The sequence below is a fragment of the Protopterus annectens genome, chromosome 4.part0 (genome assembly GCF_019279795.1).
Source record: "Protopterus annectens isolate FY-2018-M chromosome 4.part0, PAN1.0, whole genome shotgun sequence".
In the NCBI taxonomy this organism is placed as follows: Eukaryota; Metazoa; Chordata; order Ceratodontiformes; family Protopteridae; genus Protopterus; species Protopterus annectens.
The window spans coordinates 910,993,844-911,013,939 of record NC_056733.1 but is presented as its reverse complement, the minus strand read 5'-3'; the positions used below and the strand labels follow the sequence as shown (position 1 = coordinate 911,013,939).

Genomic DNA, 20,096 nt, shown 5'->3' with positions numbered 1-20,096 from the left:
CAGCTGTGGCCACTGTACGAATACAACTAGCTGCCATGTCGAACTACCATGTAGGAGACATTGGATCCAATATATTGTCTCCTAGATTAAGCAAAGCTTTTCTGAGTGGTACATTTTTTTTTAAGACCCCAATAAGAAAACCACCACCTCCATGGGATCTAAATGTGGTACTGACTGCTTTAACTCTCCCACCTTTGGAGCCAGCTGCCTTTTGCCCACTGAAGTTCTTAACATGGAAGGCTATCTTTTTAACAGCCATTACTTCGGCTAGGAGAGTTTCAGAAATGGAAGCTCTATCTGTCCATCCTTCCTATTTGATTTTCCACAAAGACAGTCTCTCTCAGAACTAATCCTTTCTGCCCAAAGTCTGTTCTGAGTCCAATTTAAATCAGTCTATTGAGAACTACCTGTCTTTTTCCCAACTGTGGCAACAAGACAGAATATAAGCTTCACTGATTGGATGTCCATAGGCAGTTATGCTTCTACTTACACAGGACAAAGCAGTTTAGAAAATCGGACTAATTTCTCATTCTCGGTAAATAGAAAAGGAACTTCAGTTTCTAAGGTCACTTTATCCAAATGGCTTACGGATACCATTACTTATGCATATAGTTATCAGCTTAAGCAGTTGCCAGAAAAATTCAGGGCCATTCGACTAGAGCTATGTCTACTTTCACTGCCTTTCAAGCCAGACTACCTTTGGATTCAATTTGTGCTAGAACCACATGGGTCAACCCTCATACCTTTATCACTCTCTACAGAGCAGATGTGGCTTCCCGGAACAGGGCTTCCTTTGGTTCTACTGTTCTGAAGTTTAGTCCCTTGAGCCACCCAAGAAAGAAGGTGCTTGGGGACGTTGTCCCAACAATCAAGAATGAAGGTGAGATAGGACAACATAACATAAAGAAGTTATGTGCTCACCATAACGATCCTTGTTTGTTGTCCATAATCTGACATTCATTCTTGCATCCCACTCTCCTTCCCCCTTCCTGGAGATCAAGAGGAAATTTTTGGAATTGGTCATGTGTTCTCTGATTCCCTTCGTGCCTCATGAGACATGCGCAGAGGATTGTTGTTACCCAAGTGGGTTAGATAGTCCTAGTGATGGATGTATGCAAATGAGATCTGGGTAACTGTCGCTAGGCATCATGGCATAGCGTATAGCCTCGAGCCAATGAAAGCTCTCAAGCTTTAGTATGTGGCCGAGTCAGAACCAATGCTCTGTTCAGAACCCAACCATCAAGAATGAAGACGAGATGATTGACAACAAACATGGAACGTTATGGTGAGTACTTAACTTTTTTTTTCCAGTGACTATCTTTTTGCTGCCTGCTCAGAGGTCTAGTTAGTTTAGCTGCAGAAGTCATCATGAAGTCTGCAGTAAAGCCGTCGAAGGAAGGTAGGCCCATTTTTTCCACAGTTGTCATTTTGACACTGAGCAAAGTGTAAAGCATTGACTCACTTCATCTCTTTTCTACAGATGCTGAAGGATGGAAAAGCCCGTGTAGAGGTTTGGCCAAAACCAGTCGAAAAGAAGCAAGGTAAGCACTACCACTTCAGGTTCTTGTCGCATTGTTTGACTTTCTGAATGTATACATAAGTTTGCCTTTTTATGACTAATGCAAGCAGGGAAGCAGCAGATACATAAAAAACCCTAATGAGTCTATTTTAAGTGTGAAGTTCATTCTGTGCCTGAATGTTTTTCTATTTTGTGCTGCCTAGAAGTTGCAGAGATCAGTTATTTCATGTTGCCTCATCAGGCATAGTGTGAGCTTATCAGTTGGTCTGGGGTGTAGCCTGCACATGAATAATGAAGCAGAAGTTACCTCCGGCCACCATTTAAGTGATTAGTTATGTAAAGTGAAAGGTTTACATTTTTCATATGTGCCTACTGGATACTGGCATTCATGTAGATGATTCTAATTGCATATGGTTCAGTCTTTGCAAGCTGTATAGAAGAAAACCACAGTTTGCACAATACTAGTATTTTCTGTTTGGTTTCCTTTGTTTTGTAGATCAGTGGCAGATCAGTTGCAACTGAAAAATAGGTGCCTGGTCAGTGTCCCAAGAAACTGTTGTGCATCTTACTTGACTGCTCATTTAGTGCTGTAGCTTTTCTGTTGCCTCATGTCCAGAAATGGAGAGAGAAGCTGTAGGGAAGGGTGCTCAGGTTGCATGTTGTTGGAATTTGTCATTAGTAATGAAGGAGGCTTGTTTCGTTTGAGGCCTGGCTGTGCCCAGTAGTTCGTCTATTGATATGTGAAACTGGGACCTTTCAGGTTTGCAGCAATCAGGGTGCTCTGCCTTCTGTTTCAAGCACTGCCAGCCTGCCTGGGCATACGTTTACATCTGAGTTTGCATTTTATTTTGTGGGTGGTGGACATTGTTCATTTATAGCTGCCATTCCAACATTTATGTTCAAGCCTTGTAGATTTAATTATGCAAGATTGTAATTGAGCATTTCCTTTGTTGTAGCAACCATTAATTATAGGAACCTCGTGGAAAACTTTGAGATATTGTCTACATTTTAAGTGTGTGGAGCAATTTGTAGAAATGACCTTTTGTTTCTGTGCAAGAAGAGTTGAATTTCATTGAAAGTATCGTGTGGTTTCCTTCAGGGAACAGTACAGGCTTATGAAACTTTCAGTTCCTATATAGATATTAATTGGTGGAATGAGCATGCTTACATACGCTCTATATGTAAATATATAAAATCAGAACCAACTGATATTGCCAACATCCTGGCAGATAGGTTCAGTGCTAACTTTACCCCCCTCTCACCCCCTAAAGGGCCCATATCTATACGGGAAGAATGCGGAGTCCCTGTAATCACATCTATGGAGGTAAAAGCTGCACTCCCTAAAACCAGAAACACAGCATCCATGGGACCGGACAACATTTCAGGCTACGTTTTACATGGACTTCAGAACAAACTGGCTCCCCACCTAAGCACCATGTTCAGTCAGTCGCACATCAGGCTTTATGCCCACTGAGTGGGGCACAGCAACAGTTATCCCACTCCACAAAGGGGGAGCCACCATTGATCCTGGGAACTATCGCTGTATTAGCCTGACAAGCCTAGTCTGCAAGGCCATGGAACGTATCATCATGGAACTCCTAAACAAAGACATTGGTAACCTCCAAACTCTGGACCCACCCAGTTTGGGTTTGTGAAAGGCAGATCGTGCCTTCTGAACCTGATCGACGACTTTGAGGCAGTCACCAAAGCCGTAGACGAAGGTAAGGTGGTTCACACAGCCTATCTTGACCTTGCCAAAGCTTTTGACACCATCCCCCATTCTGGAATTATAGCTAAACTCACTAAACTAGGTATAAATCCCTACGTCACAGGATGGGTTGCCAACTGGTGCACTGACAAGAACCCAAGCTGTAAAAGCTGCAGACTCCGAATCTGACTTCAAACCAGTGACAAGTGGAGTATCACAGGGTTCAGTCCTGGGACCTCTCCTGTTTGGTATCTACTTCTCTGAAGTACAGGCAAACACAGAAGGCCTCTGGCTAACTAAGTTCACAGATGACTGCAAACTAGGAACCATAATAGAGTCCCCAAATGGTGTGGACATTCTACAGAAGGGCCTCACTGAGACAGATGCCTGGTGTCAGAGGCATGGCCTCAAGTTCAGTGCCAAAAAGTGCATTGTCATCCCCTTTGGTAAAAACACTGTACCCATGAACTACCACATAAACAGCAATCTACTTAATGCCGAATGTGTGAGACCTTGGGACCCAGGTGGACAGTAGTCTCTCCTTTGATAATCACATCGCCACAGTAGTCAGGAAGTCCTATGTGGCACACCTCCATCACAAAAGGGTTCTCATCCAGGAAAAGAGGTCATTGTTCCCTTCTACTAGGCACGCATTAGACCCATTATGGAGTACAACGCTCCTTTTGGAATGTACCTCACAAGACATCTGCAGCAGCTGGAAAGGCCACAGAAGTACCTCACAAAGAGGATTACTGGTCTCAAACAGATGCCCTGCACTGACCATCTCAAAAAACACCAGCTTTACTCTGTAGCATATCGCCTATTCCGAGGAGATCTCTGCCTAACATATAAAACTGTTAAACCCAGAGCTGTTGGACATGCTACACCTAAAGAAATCCCAATCCCACCGAGCTACACGCTCTAGGGATCTAAACCTCATCACCACAATAAACAGGACATGCTGGAGGGTTAGATTCCTGTCCCAGCGACTTCTATACTCTGGAACAAGCTACCCATCTATGTCAAGCAAAGTTCCTCATTAGCACTCTTAAAGAAAAATCTTGAGTGGATGGGAAATAGGAAATACCCTTGGTAGAGAAATCCACTCTACCAAGTGTTTTTTTTCTCTCTTCTGTGTTCTGCAGTTAGTGACTTTCATTTTCAAATAGGAAATACCCCCCAGGGATCACTTCTATGGCTCTGCTCAGCAGGGGCACAGGCAATTAACTTTCTTGGGTGGCGTAAGCCAGGGAACCTTGTTGGCTAGGCTTACTTAGGCCCTTGGGCTGATAGCCTAGTACCTACCTATGACCCTATATATTATTTCAAACTCTACAGCAGAAGGAGGAAACTGATGTGGAATAAGATGAAGTCCCAAGACTGGAAAAACTCCCTTATCTGCCTCAACAAAAAGTTGACATCCCTCATCAAATCCCCTAAAGCTAGGTATGAAAACATAATTGCAGCAGATAGTAAAGACAACCACAAGGCCTTCTATAGTTATGTAAAGAATCTCCACGGCAATACCCAGATTTGCTCTGAGCTACTGCACAATGGTACCTCCTGTCAACAGGTATTGCTAGTATACTGGCCGACAGATTCATTGCCAACTTTACCCCCCCCCCCCCAAAGGACCAATCACAATGCCAGTAGATTGCCAGGCACAGGTTAAAACAGCACTGTCTAAGGCCAAAAAGTATAGCTTCTGTGGGACCCAACAATATCTCTGGTTGTGTTCTACATGAACTACAGTGTGAGCTGGCACCTCACCTGTGTGCTCTCTTTAGTCACAGCCTCACCTCAGGCTTTCTCCCTGCTGAATGGCCCACTGATACAGTTATTCCTCTTCACAAAGGAGGAGCGACTACAGACCCTGGGAACTATTGCCCCATTAACCTGCCTAGTCAGATATGCAAAGCTATGGAACACATCATCATGGACCTAATAAACAAGGGTGTAGGGAATCTCCAAACTCTGGATCCAACACAGTTTGGGTTTGTGTAGGGTAGATCATTCCTGCTCAACTTGGTTGACTTCTTTGAGTTGGTCACCAGAGCTGTGGATAAAGGCAAGGTGGTTCATATAGCCTACCTTGATCTGGCCAAGGCATTTGATACCATTCCCCAATCAAATCATAGAAAAACTCATTAAGCTGGGCATTAACCCCTATATCACTAGGTGGGTTGCAAACTGGCTCACAGAACTCAGTGTGAAAGTAGCTGACTCCAAGTCCGACTGCCGATTAGTTACAAGTGGAGTCCCACAGGGTTCGGTCCTGGGTCTTCTCCTGTTTGGTGTCTACTTCTCTGAAGTCCAGGCCAACACAAAGGGACTCTGGCTGACAAAGTTCGCAGACGATTGCAAGTTGAGAGCTATTAACTCCCCAAGTGATGTTGACGTCCTACAGAATGGGCCTTGCTATGACCAATGACTGGTGTCAGAACCATGGCCTTAAGCTCAGTGCCAAAAAATGTCGTCATCCCCGTTCGGAAAAACCCGGTTCCCATGAATTACCACATTGATGGTAGTCCACTGAACACAGAAGATGTTATAAGAGATCTGGGAACACATGTTGACGGCAACCTCTCTTGATCACCAAATTGCCACTGTGATCAGAAAGTCCTATGCGGCACATCTCATTACTAAGGGTTTTGCATCCAGGAAGAAAGGGGTCATTGTCTCCCTCTACTCTTCCCTCATTAGGCCAGTCATAGAGTACAATGTCCCATTTGGCATGTACCTCACTAGACACCTGCAACAATGGGAGAGGCCACAAAAGTACCTCACAAAGAGGATCCTAGGCCTTAAACACTTGTCCTATATGGACAGACTCAAAAAACTCCATCTATTCTCTGTCTCATATTGCCTACTTAGAGGCGCTCTCTGCTTGACTTACAAAGCCATGTCTGACCCAGCTCTGTTAGAAATGCTACATCTAAAGAAATCCCAATCCCTCTGCACCACACACTCCAGAGACCTCACCCTCATTACAACAATTAACAGAACATGCTGGAGGGACAGGTTCATAACCCAGAAGACTGCCATTGCTATGGAACAGACTCCCCATACACGTCAAGCAGAGCACCTCGCTGACCCTTTTCAAGAGAAATCTTGAGCGGATGGGAAACAGAAAATCCACCCTGGGGATAACACCAGTGGCTCTACTCGACAGAGGCACTGGGAACTAAGGTCGGGTGGCACTATGCCTGCATAATCCTATGGCTAGTCATGTAAAGACCCCAGGGCTATTAGCCTAGTACACACCTATGAACCTATTAATGGGCTATGTAGGGATCTGGAGCGTGATGCATTTGTTTTGTGGTGGTAAGTTTGAGTGGCAAAGCATGAAGTCATGGAAGCATTCCCTAATCTTAGTGTAACGGATATCTGATATGAGACTAGAATTCTCATGTAGCCCGCAGTGTGTATAGTCTTTCTCTTTTTTTCTGAAATAGAAACAGTACAGCAGATCAGTCCAGACAAAATCACTTTAGCTAGCAGATCTAGGAGAGACTCTGATAGCTTACCTTTGGGAGGAATAAAGACATGTTGAAGATTCAAGTAGCTTGTTCAATTAAGTAGGGAGATGGACGAGTGTTGTCCTTTTTTTGACGTAGAGTTGAGATTCAGGGTGTTGATTAGTGGTTTGGATGATGGAACTAATGGCCATAAGATGGTGGTAAATGTTTGTGTGTGTAAGATGTTTATAAAATTATTTAACATTTGTTAACTGTGAAGGTCCGACTGGGATAGAGCCCATTTTCAGCAGAAGCCTGGGAAGAAACTTCAGATGCATGTCTTTGGAATGTGGGGGGGAACCGGAGCACCTGGAGGAAACCCATTCGAATGCAGGGAGGACATGCAGACTCCGCACAGAAGGCACCCCAGCCAAGAAGCAAACTGGAGAACCTCTTAATGGTGACTTCTGCACCACGGTGCTGTCCAAACTACATGCTCCGAATCGAACCCTGGTCTCCCACATGATGAGCAGTGATACTCACCACTATACTAACGAGGAAGGTCTATGGTTTTATCAAGAAACATTTAACAAATTTATCATAACCCCCTCTTTTTCCACATTTCTATCAGGACTGGAGTGCAGTGTCAATTGTTGCCATATCTCTCTATTCAGAGCCTGTGTCTACTGTGTTTCGTAGAAATACCTGCCCTGTTGTGTAGGCCTTATGTGACTCAGTTAAGCTATCTCCTCTTGTCTCCTCCTTGTTTTTCCCAAATCTGTTTTGCTTCAAATGTGACACCTCTCTATTCTGTTCTCCTTGACCTTATCTGCAACTAGGGCTGCTTTGGCATCTACTTTGATGTCCACATTTTTTCGTCCATCTCCGTTTGCATCATACTACCGATCTCTGGCGTCTCTTCTCCATGAGGTCAAGCATCCTCAGCTGCTCTGCCTTCACTGCCCATGTTTCTGTGTTGTACATTAGAACTGGTCACTCCACTGATTGTGTACCCTTTATTTTTCAGGTTCTTTGGCTTTTTTCTGTCCTACGCTATCCCTGACACTGTACTAGTTTGTTGCATCTCCACTGGTTATACCTTTAACCTTGTCATTCAGACTTCCCTTCTCAGTCACAAGCCCAGATATTTGAAGCTATTATGTTCCACAATTTATCATAACCCTTTTTCAGTGTGTATTATGAGAAGAAGTCCTTAAATGAAGTTGGGTAGAGAGTGAGGTGTGCAGTGGTACAGAAATTGCCACATACCCAAGTGCGTTGAAGGGCAAGGTAAATGACAGTTCTTTACAGATGTTCTTCATGTTTCACTGTTGCAGTCATTACAATTGGGTTATCCTGCTGGCAGGCTACCCTCAGTCGGCCTGAATTCCAAAGTCTAGGTCTGGCGTCTGTTGCTGTCGCCTCTTCCCTGACGTCAGTGCGCCAGGGGTATAAAAGATGCAGCCGACGCCATTTTCTTAGTCTTTCTTGCCGTGCGGTGCCCGAAGCAAAAGCATTTCGCAAGTGCCGGTCGGCCGACTCCTGAGATTTTCGTGTTCAAATTTCAGATCCGAAGTCTTCAATAAAAGCTAAGTACCCCATTGGGGAAACTTTTTTCTTGCTCCAGACAGATGTCAGAAAAAGTTAATAATTGTATTTCTAGTGGGAAGCAAATACCTTATAAGGACTTTCATTCTTACTGTATTCCTTACCTAGGCCCTGACCACGACGTTGCTAGTTGTATGTTTTGTGCTAGATTTAACCAACGCACTATTAAGCGTCGATACGATTTTGCATTTCACTATTTTGGTAGAAGATTTAACAATACAATGCCGTCTGATAGCCATCAGACTATCGGAATTCACAAGAAATGCAAAGAAAATGACAGGCATCCGAGGTCCAAAACCAACTAGGCTTCTTCTAAGCCAGTCGCTGGTTCTCAGTGAGGCACCTTCGCAGCCCCTGACGACCGCTACTTTAGACTTGCAGGCTGCTACCGACACCCGCGTGGAGTCGACCAAGCCGCTGGAAGCTCAAGGTATTCGACCTTCGGAAACTATTCCTTCAGATGGGTCCGGAGCCGCTGAGCAGGCATCGGCTTCTGAGGGTGTTTTCAGACCTACTCCATTATATGTTAAAACTACTACAGCTTCAAGGGCAAAGGCAAAAGCACCTTTAAAGACAAAGAAACAAGTACAACAGCCTCATGGGCAGGCCTCCATGCTTAAAAAACAGATGTTCAAAATCGCCGAAGACCTAGTTACTTTGTTTAGGGGTTCCCATCCCCTTCCTGATAAGAGGCCTAGGCAAGAAACAGAATATGAATCTTCAGATCAAGTGTCCATTTTATCTGGTTCCTCTTCTGATCAGGAATACTCTCTTCCTCCCTGTGAGGATTCTGATGTTGAAGAATCTATCCCTTCAGCCTCTCCTGAGGATTATTCTTTTGGGGAAACTTTACATACCATGAGGGAGCATTTCCACTGGGAGAGCCAAGATTATTCAGAATCTAAGAAAAGGCTCAGAGACTTCCTTTTACTACCACACCACAGGCCCCTAGCTATTCCACCTGTGTTAGACATTGCAGATGATGTATTTTCAGATTCCAGCCCTGACCCCTGACTCCTTACCTCTAGCTCCTGTTGAACCGGACAGGTACTACAGGGTTCCTGATTCTCATAAATTCTTTTTCAAAAACCCTGCCGCTGACCCAGAAACTATATCTCAGGGTCCCAAAGGGGTCAAGGCTTCCACTGCAAAAAAACCCTACTCCCTCTGATAGGGATTCTAGGGCACTGGACAGATGGGGAAAAAAGATTTACACTTCTGCTACCTTGGCTATAAAGGCTTTAAATTGTCAGTTTCATATGCTCAAATATCAGCAATATTAGGTCACTGCTTAAACAGAAAATGTTGATAAATTTTGAATGTGCAGAAAACAAAGAAATGCAGGATTTACTGCATGCAGCTGAACAAGTTGGAAAGCATACTTTATAATGTAGTTTTGATTCTCTGGAGGCCTCCTGCAGGGCCGCAGTAACGGGTCCTGTCATTAGGAGGCATGCTTGGTTAAAGGAACAAAATCTACCTGATCATGTTAAGGCAAAATCATTAGATGCTCCATTACAGCATGATGCTTTGTTTGGTGTTAAAGCAGAAGAGGTATTAAAGAAAATGGAGGACAAAGCTAATTTTATGCAAACAGTCAAGGATTTCTTACAGGTACAGCCACCAAGATTTAGCAGACACTGGCCTACAAAGAACTGGTCCTTTCCAGTGTCAGGCCACAAAGGGGCAGACACAGATGTCCTAGAGGCAGATCCCAGCCCCAAGGTTCGTACAGGTCTAAACAATGGGGTGCTTCTACCTCCAAAACTATTGAAGACAAATCATAGCTATACAGGAAACAGTCCCAATGACTTCCCCTTGCCTGCGCCAAGCACTTATCTTCTGGCAGCACCTTTAGGGGGGAAACTAAAACTTTTTTCTTAAAAGTGGCACATAATAACCCAGGACAAATGGGTCTTAAATAGTGTCACAAGGCTACAAGTTTCACTTCCATACCCTGCCATGGGCAAACGGTTGGCCAGACCTGCCAAAACATCAATGGGCAGAGGCACAAAAACAAGTGTCATCCATCATGGACATGAGGGCCATTCAACAAGTACCATAGCAAGAGCAGGGACGAGGATTCTATTCAAGACTGTTCTTGGTACCCAGAAAGGACAAAGCCTGGAGACCAATACTGGACCTATCTATTCTAAACACATATCTGGATATTCCAAAATTCAAAATGTTGACTCTACAGCAGCTTCTGCCCATGTTGGGCAAGAAGGCTTGGCTTGTGACTTTAGATCTAAAAGATGCATACCTGCATGTCCCAATCAGACAAACATGCAGAAGATGCCTCGGATTCAAAGCTGGCTCCATGCACTACCAATTCTCTGCACTGCCCTTCGGCTTATCTACTGCTCCCAGGGTCTTCACAAAGTGCCTGGCACTAGTGATTGCATTCTGCAGACAAAGAGGAATACAAATATATCCTTATTTGGACGATTGCCTCATTCAAGCAGAGAACAAGGACATTCTGCTACAGCATCTGGCATTTGTAAAGTGATTACTACTATGCCTAGGGTACACAGTCAATGAACAGAAATCAAAACTAGTACCCTCTCAAGAGATAATATTCCTGGGTGCAAGCTTAAATACAACTGCCCAGATGGCTTATCTCATGCCAGACAAAGGCATCTGACTATTTCAAACTGTTGGCAACAAAGGCCCAGTTATCTGCAAGAAAAATTCTGCAGGCTTTGGGCTTTATGGCATCCTGCATTCTACTAATTTTATATGCAAGACTGCATATGAAGAAACTTCAATGGTACCTGAAAGGTGTTTGGACTAAACATTGCCACAGCCTGGAAACAGATGTCCTTCATGGATGCATCTGCAGTCATAACAACTGGGTTGTCCTGTCGTCAGGCAGCCCTTCAGTCGGCCGGATTCCAAAGTCCGGGTCCGGCTTTGGCTGATGTCGCACTTCACCCGACGTCATCTCTGTTGGACTTCGGGTATAAAAGCATCAGCCGACGCCATTTTCTTCCGTCTTTCTTGCCGCGTGGCGCCCGAAGCAGAAGCTGTTCGCAAGTGCCGGTCGGTCGGATCCAGAGATTACTTCTACCGAATACTACTTCGAAGACTTCTAAAGCTAAGTACCCCGTTGGGGACTCTTTCTTGCCTCAGCCGATGTCAGAAAAAGTTAATAATTGTTTAACCTGTGGGAAACAAATACCTCATAAAGATTTCCACTCTTACTGCCTGCCTTGCTTAGGCCCAGCCCACGGCGTAGCAGCCTGTTCGTCCTGTGCTTCTTTCAACCGACGCAACGCTTAGACGTCGGTCGGAGTTTGCAGAACAGTTTTCGGTTCTGATTTTGCGTACATTATGCCGTCGGATCCTCCGACTACGCATTCTGCCAAAAACGCAAAGAAAAAGACCGACACTCGCGGTCCGTGGTTTCGGCGAAACCATGGTTAAGCAAACGCAGTGTCTCGGTTTCGGCGAAACCGAGAAAACTGATCAAAATACAGCTGAATCTATCTCTACAACTGAGGTCCCTGCTAACACTCTTGAATCGGCCTCAGAAATTTTACCCACTACGGTGCTTACCACTGACTTATCAGACACCATTCCCTTGGATGTCTCTACCCCAGCACGTGGTGCTGCTAGGCCTCCAGCAGCCATGTCCATTAAGGCCTTCGCCAGGGCTAAAGCAGCCAAGACTACTAAAACAGTTCCTGTTAAACCCCCCTCAACCAGGCCCTCTTCCAGTTCTCAAATGCTTACTTTGGCAGAAGATTTAATTTCATTAATTAGAGGATCTCAATCTCACCCAGACAGGGCCTCTCAGCCCCCAGAGAAGAGTCCTAGGGAAGAGCCCCTTGAGCCAGTGTCCTCTGATGATTCTGCTGATGAATCAGACATTACTGACCAGCCAGAGGCTCCTTTCTCCAATTTTGAAGATTCTGATGCTGAAGAATCCATTCCAGCTGCTTCCCCACCAGAAGAATTCTCCTTTGGGGAAACCTTGCATGCCATGCGAGAACAGTTCCAATGGCAGCAACAGGATTTTTCAGACTCCAGGAAAAGACTTAGGACCTTTTTGCACCTACCACAGCACAGGCCCTTAGCTATACCTCCTGTTCTCTCTGTGGTGGATGATGCTTTCAATGATGTCTGCTCCGCTCCAGATTCTTTACCCCCAGCCCCTGCCAAACCAGACAGATTTTACAGGGTGCCAGATACTCATCACCACCTTTACAAGGCCCCTCTTGCAGACCCGAAACTATTTCCCAGGGTCCCAAGGCAGTAGCCGACCATAGCTAAAAACCCTGTTCCTTCTGAAAGGGAAGCAAGGTCATTAGACAGATGGGGTAAAGGTTTACACTTCAGCCACTCTCTCAGCTAGAGCTTTAAACTGTCAGTTTCACATGATACAATACCAAGAGTTTATGCTTGATCAGTTAACTAAAAAACTAAACACTGATGAATCTCTTGATAAGAAATATGTATTAGAAATGGTAAATAACATACAGCAAGTTAGTAACCACTCTTTAAAATGTGGCTATGATGCACTGGAGGCTTCATTAAGATCAGCCATGACTGGCACTGTAATTAGAAGGCATGCATGGCTAAAGGAGCAAGCTTTACCGGATCATGTTAAATCTAAATTGCTAGATGCTCCTATGGATAAAACAAGTTTGTTTGGTACACCTGCCCAGCAGGTTATGAAGAAAATGGAAGAAAAGGCAAAATCAGTCCAGACAGTTAAAGATTTCTTGCAGGTTCAACCCCCAAGGTTTAGCAGGAACTGGCCTGCCAAAATTGGTCCTTTCCTGACTCCACAAGACCTCAAAGGGGCAGGAATAGGCGTTCCAGAGGCAGAAACCAATCCAGAGGAGGTGCCTACAGAGGACGACAGTGGCAAGGTAACAACAGAGGCACAGATTCAACACCTGCCACTACATCAACACAGCCACAGTGACTCAATCCTAAACCCGCCAACCAGGGAACAGATAGCAGCTCCTCTAGGCGGAAAGCTAACCTTATTTTCAAAAAACTGGCACCACATAACAAAGGACAAGTGGATTTTACGAACCATAGATCAAGGTTACCGGTTCCACTTCCACACTTTACCAGACAAAAGAGGAATGCCAAATCTACCTCCAAATCAAAAGACAGAGGCTCTACAACAGATAATGGAGTTAGCAAACATGAGAGCTGTGGAGAAAGTGCCAACAGCAGAGCAAGGAAAGGGGTTCTACTCCAGACTATTCCTAGTTCCAAGAAAGGAAAAAAGTTGGAGACCAATTCTAGACCTGTCCACCCTGAATACTTGCATCATTGTCCCAAAATTCAAAATGCTGACCCTACAGCAACTTCTTCCCATGCTGGGCAAGGAGTGTTGGCTGGTAACTGTAGATCTCAAGGAGGCATACCTGCATGTCCCCATTCGACCAATCTGCAGAAGATACCTCAGATTTCTTGCAGGATCAGAGCACTATCAATTCTCAGCATTGCCCTTTGGCTTATCTACTGCCCCCAGAGTATTCACAAAATGCCTGGCATCAGTAATCGCCCATTGCAGACTACAGGGAATTCAAATTTATCCATACCTGGACGACTGCCTGATACAAGGAGACAACAAAAGCAAGCTGACAACAGATTTACAAAGGGTCATTTACTTGCTTCAAGCACTGGGATACACAGTCAATTTACAAAAGTCAAGACTGATACCATCCCAGACAAGGACTTTCCTGGGAGCGGAATTGGACACAGTAAGACAAATGGCATTCCTAACTACAGAAAAACAAAAAGAACTCCCTCTTTACTTCTTGGCACTAACAAAACTGAACAAGTTAACAGCAAGGAAGGTACTGCAGGCCTTGGGTTTCATGGCATCATGCATAATCTTGGTTCCATTTGCCAGACTACATATGAGAAAACTACAGTGGTACCTAAAGAATTTATGGTCCCAACACAGACACAGCCTAGAAACGGAAATCCCACTAATACCATGCTTAAAACAGGAGTTCCTATGGTGGGCTCAGGCATGCCAGTCAAACCCAGGCCTGCCCTTTCAAGGGTCAAGCAAGCCAGACCATCACAACAGATGCTTCAGACCTAGGATGGGCGCATATGCTGGACAAATGCGTACAAGGATTGTGGACACAGGACCAACTCCACCTGCACATCAACCTAAAAGAAATGCTGGCAGTAAAACTGGCAATCCAAAAGTTCAGACCATTTCTCAAGGAGGACCACTTGATGATAAGGACAGACAACACCACAGTCATGTGGTACATCAACAAACAGGGAGGCACTCATTCTTACCCCCTATGCAGAATGACTTTGGAGGTGTGGACCCTGGCACTCAGCTACAACATCCAGTTACAGGCAATATTTGTGCCAGGAAAAGAAAACTCTAGCAGATATGTTAAGCAGGACCACATCGGATGCCCACGAATGGCAGCTGCACCGGATATCTTCAAGACCATCTCAAGAAATGGGGAATGCCTCAGATAGATCTATTCGCATCACCTCTCAATCACCAGCTCAAAGAATTCTGCACAAGGACATTCCACCCACTAGCATGGAAAGTGGACTCGCTCTCCTTCAGCTGGAAAGGCCTAACAGCATATGCATTCCCACCTCTTCCCTTGATACACAAAGTACTACTAAAAATCAAGGAGGAACGTCCAAGGATAATCCTGATAGCTCCAAACTGGCCAAGACAGCATTGGTACCCACTGCTGAGGAGCATGTCTCGGAACAACATGTGGCCAATACCCCTGATGCCTTTGATGCTAACTCAGAACAACTTCAGCACCATGCATCCAAACCTAAAAGCGCTGCAACTGACTGCATGGAACATCACATAGCAGCTGCTAATACAGAACTTTCACAAAGAGTTAAAGACATTATTCTTGAAGCTCGCAGGCCTTCAACTAGAAGGAATTATGCTGGGAAATGGAAAAGGTTTGTCATTTGGAGTTCTGAAAGAGGAAAAGATGTATCAAACATAGATATGCCTAACATTCTGGAGTATCTGGCCGAGCTACTTCATTCAGGCCTGTCCTACTCCTCCATCAAGATTCATGCATTAGCTATTTCAGCAGAATACAGCTTTGATCCACCTGTTTTTTCACACCCTTTGCTCAGGCAGTTCCTCAGAGGAATCAAGAATGTAAAACCTCCAAGGAAACCACCATTGCCAGCATGGGACTTGAACTTTGTGCTAGAAAAATTGACACTATCACCTTTTGAACCAGCAGCAACAGCAGACCTACAACACCTGTCATGGAAAACTGCTTTCCTACTGGCAATTACTTCAGCAAGGAGGGTTTCAGAACTACAGGCCTTAATGGCAGTGCAACCCTTTCTAATCTTCCACCAAGATAGTGTCCATGAGGACTAATCCTACATTTATGCCTAAGGTGGTATCCAGAGTGTCTTTAAACCAGGCAATCCACCTACCTACCTTCTTTCCCAACCCACAAAACAGAAGGGAAAGAATACTGCATACCTTGGATGTACATAGACAGCTACGCTACTACTTGGACAGAACAAAAATAGCAGAAAGACTGACCAACTTTTCGTAGCCTATGCAACAGGAAGGGAAGGAAAAGCTATTTCCAAACAGACAATCTCCAAATGGATAGGAAATTGCATACGATTCTGTTACTCCTTCCATGGAAAACAAATTCCACAGAACATAAGACCTCATTCTACAAGGGCAACAGCCACTACCACAGCCTTCTTACGAGGAGTGGCTACCAAAGACATTATTGAGGCGGCTACTTGGACCTCCGTGCATACATTTGCCAAGCATTATAACTTACCTCTATATTCCAGATCCCGAGCAGGGTTTGCCACTGCTGTTCTGCAAGGGATCCTAAACACACCATAATCTACTTTTATCCCCTCCCTAGTTGGCTATGGTATTCTACCCAGTTGTTATGACTGCAGATGCATCCATGAAGGACATAGTACAGTTTTGTACCTACCATAAATGTAGATGTCCGAATTGGATAGCATCTGCAGTCAGGATTACCCTCCCTCCTTCCCTCTGTGGTACTCCTAGGGTGTTTACCCTTCAAATAGCTAGCTAGTGGGGGGATTTCTTTCATGGTGTATTTGTTTGTATTTATGTACATACATGCTTATTTTTGTGTTTACCTCTATCTTTTGGAAACATTGGCATCTATCCAAAATTTTTAGCCTTCTATAGGGCTTCTGGCATCTGGGGCAAGAAACACTGAAGAAAATGGCGTCGGCTGATGCTTTTATACCCGAAGTCCAACAGAGATGACGTCGGGTGAAGTGCGACATCAGCCGAAGCCGGACCCGGACTTTGGAATCCGGCCGACTGAAGGGCTGCTTGACGACAGGACAACCCAGTTGTTATGACTGCAGATGCTATCCAATTCGGACATCTACATTTATGGTAGGTACAAAACTGTACTTTACTCATATTCCCTGCCTGCAACAGGAGTTTCGATGGTGGGCGAAGGCCTGTCACCAGAACAAGGGACAGCCATTCACTCTACCCCCACCCACACAGACATTAACAACGGATGCATCGGATTATGCCTGGGGAGCCCACATGGCAGGAAGATGTATTCAAGGCACATGGTCCGCAAACCAAATGCATCTACATATCAATCAAAAAGAGATGCTAAGTGTTCAAAATGCCCTGACAGCCTTCAAGGACCTACTTCATCCGGGACAACTACTGATAAAGACAGACAATACCACGGTCGTGTGGTATATAAATAGGGAGGCACTCATTCTTACCCCCTTTGCAGACTGGCCATGACTTTGTGGGACACGGCATTGACTTACCAAGTACATCTGCAGGCACAATTCCTGCCAGGAAAGATAAATATTCTGGCAGACGAACTAAGCAGAAACCTCATGGATCCCCACGAGTGGAACTTGGATCCACATGTCTTCAGCATGGTAACAAGGAAATGGGGATGCCCGGGCATAGATCTATTTGCCTCACCTCACAACTGCCAACTAAAGAGATTCTGCACAAGGACTTATCACAGACAAGCATGGAAAGTGGATGCCCCATCTTTCAGCTGGACAAACTTAACAGTATATGCCTTTCCTCCTCTGCCTTTCCTCCCCAAGGTACTCCTAAAGGTCAGACAGGAGAAGCCAAAAATGATAGATTGCCCCGGACTGGCCACGCCAGTACTGGTATCCATTCCTAAGGAACTTGTCTCAATGCCCAGCCTGGACCTTACCTCAAGTGCCTCATCTACTGTCCCAGCAGAACTATCAGATCCTGCACAGCCAACTCAAGACCTTAAATCTGGCAGCATGGCGGATAATGTCATACAAAACACACCTCTCACTAAAGCGGTGATGGATGTCATTTTGGAGGCCAGGAGGCTTAGAACTAGAAAATCGTATGCTGGAAAATAGAAGAGATTCTGTGCTTGGAACCAGGCAGCAAGGAAATTGACACAGCTGTACCAAATATTCCTCAGATTTTGCAATACCTGACTGAGATGCTGGACAAAGGCCTATCCTTTTCATCTATAAAAATTCATGCCTCTGCCAATTCGGCTCATTACAATACAGAGCCACCAATCTTTTCTCGTCCTTTGTTAAGGCAGTACCTCAGAGGGGCCAAAGATTTAAGGCCTCCAAGGAGATCACCAATACCTGCATGGGACCTCAGTTATGTCTTGGAAAAACTCACCCTGCCTCCTTTTGAGCCAGCCGCTACAGCTGATATAAAGTTTTTGTCTTGGAAAACAGCTCTGCTCCTAGCAATAATTTCTGCAAGACGAGTCTCATGGCTGTGGAACCTTTTATCATTTTTTATCCAGACAGGGTTTCTCTTGAGGACAAACCTGACATTTATGCCCAAGGTAGTGTCCAGTGTGGCCCTTAACCAAACTATTCATCTGCCTACCTTTTATCCAAACCCACAGAATAAGGGGGAGAGAATTCTGCATTCTTTGGACATGCACAGACAGCTATGCTTCTATTTGAACAGAAACAAATTTTTCAGAAAGACAGAGCAATTATCAGTGGCATATGCTGCAGGATCACAAGGAAAGGCTATCTCAAAGCAGACTATTTCAAAGTGGATAGGCTACTGCATTCATTTCTGCTATTCACAGCATGGCAAGCCAGTACCTAAGGGCATTAGGCCACATTCAGCCAGGGCAGCAGCCACTTCAGCAGCCTTCCTCAGGGGAGTACCAACCAAACATATTTTAGAGGCTGCTACTTGGAGTTCAATGCACACCTTCAACAAAGCACCATCACTTACCACTCTACTCTAAATCCAGGGCAGGCTTTGCCACTGCAGTTCTGCAGGGCCTAATAGCCACTCCCAATGCTATTTAGCTCCAGCCTCCCAACCTTATCTTTGGGATTCAACCCAATTGTAATGACTGCAACAGTGAAACACGAAGAATATAGTACAGTTGTGTACACTTACCATAAATGTAGATGTTAGAGTGTATTCACTGTTGCAGTCCAGGTTACCCACCTTCCATCCCCCATTTCTTTGCTGGAACTTATCTGTACTTTTCTATTCTATACAACCTATGTGGTGTACTTGCTTGTAGATGAAAACAAAATATATACTTTGGTGCATGCATGTTTTATTGACATATTTTTAGCCTACCCTTTTAGGGGCACCTGACATCTGGGGCAAGAAAAACTGAAGAAAATGGCGTCTGCTGCATCTTTTATACCCCTGGCCCACTGACGTCAGGGAAGAGGCGACCGCAACCGCCACCGGACCTAGACTTTGGAATTCAGGCCGACTGAGGGTAGCCTGCCAGCAGGATAACCCAATTGTAATGACTGCAACAGTGAATACACTCTAACATCTACATTTATGTTAAGTGTACACAACTGTACTTTACTTGGCATGCAGTATGTCTCTGCCATCAACATCCCTGACATTCTTACTATACTTAAATGTGCATTTTTGGAATTTTATGGTTAGTAGGTATAATTATTTTTGTAACATGTCTTTGGAGTTCATCTGACCATTAACTAATTAGTTTAGCTCCTGGAATTTGGTTATGGAATTTTGTGGGTTAGTTATTTTACAGATGTATTTGGCAAGTTGTGTTGTGCAGTACCATTTCTAAATGTCATTTTGCAGTGTTTTTATAAGTCATGTTTTGGTTCAGAATTGCACAGTGTAGTAGTTTATGTATATGTCGAATATTTAAAACACTTTTTCAAGGTTTGTCATCTTTCTTGTGAATCACTGCCTATTTTGTAATTTTTATTTTCTCAACATATTTTTTGGAGAGGTTTTTCTGTTTCTCTTTGAAAATATGGGAAGTTGACAGCAAGCTGTTGTGTTGCAAGATAGGGATATGAGAAGATGGCTGCCAGGCAGAGATTGTGATTGAATGGAATGTCACCATCGCTGTCAGTAGTTTTCGGTTATACTCAGAACACATTTAACACGCACCAAACTGCTTGATCGGTTTTCTTTGCCCATTTTTCTGTGTGCACATTTTGTATACATGTGCGCGCAAGTTTTATCATCTAATAGGTCTTGGTTTGAGGTCTTGCAGAGTCTTTTGAGTTCAAGTTCTCATGTAGTTCTGAAGTACAGTTTTACTTTACTACATACCCTGACTGCAGATAAATATTTTTTCAGGCAATTTTGCAAGGCTGGAATGCAACTTCACCAAATAGACCTAAAAGGGGGGAAGAGACTGATATTAAGGGTATGTGTAGATTATTTTATTTTCACTAATATGTGCTTCCCCACTTAGTAAAACAGGAAAGTGCAAGTCTGTACTGTCATCAGAAACCCATTTTGTTGATTTTTTTTGTGCTGGGTGGGGGGGGGGGGGTG

At 44.5% G+C, this 20,096-nt stretch overlaps 1 protein-coding gene across 1 annotated transcript in view; it reads left to right on the top strand.

Moving 5' to 3' along the window:
* RNF10 (ring finger protein 10) overlaps positions 1-20,096 on the top strand; it is a 2,146,785-nt gene that overhangs the window by 1,845,900 nt on the left and 280,789 nt on the right. The window contains exon 15 of the mRNA XM_044069816.1: positions 1,439-1,541. Coding sequence (XP_043925751.1) covers positions 1,439-1,541 — 103 coding nt within the window. The remainder of the gene's footprint in view (positions 1-1,438; positions 1,542-20,096) is intronic.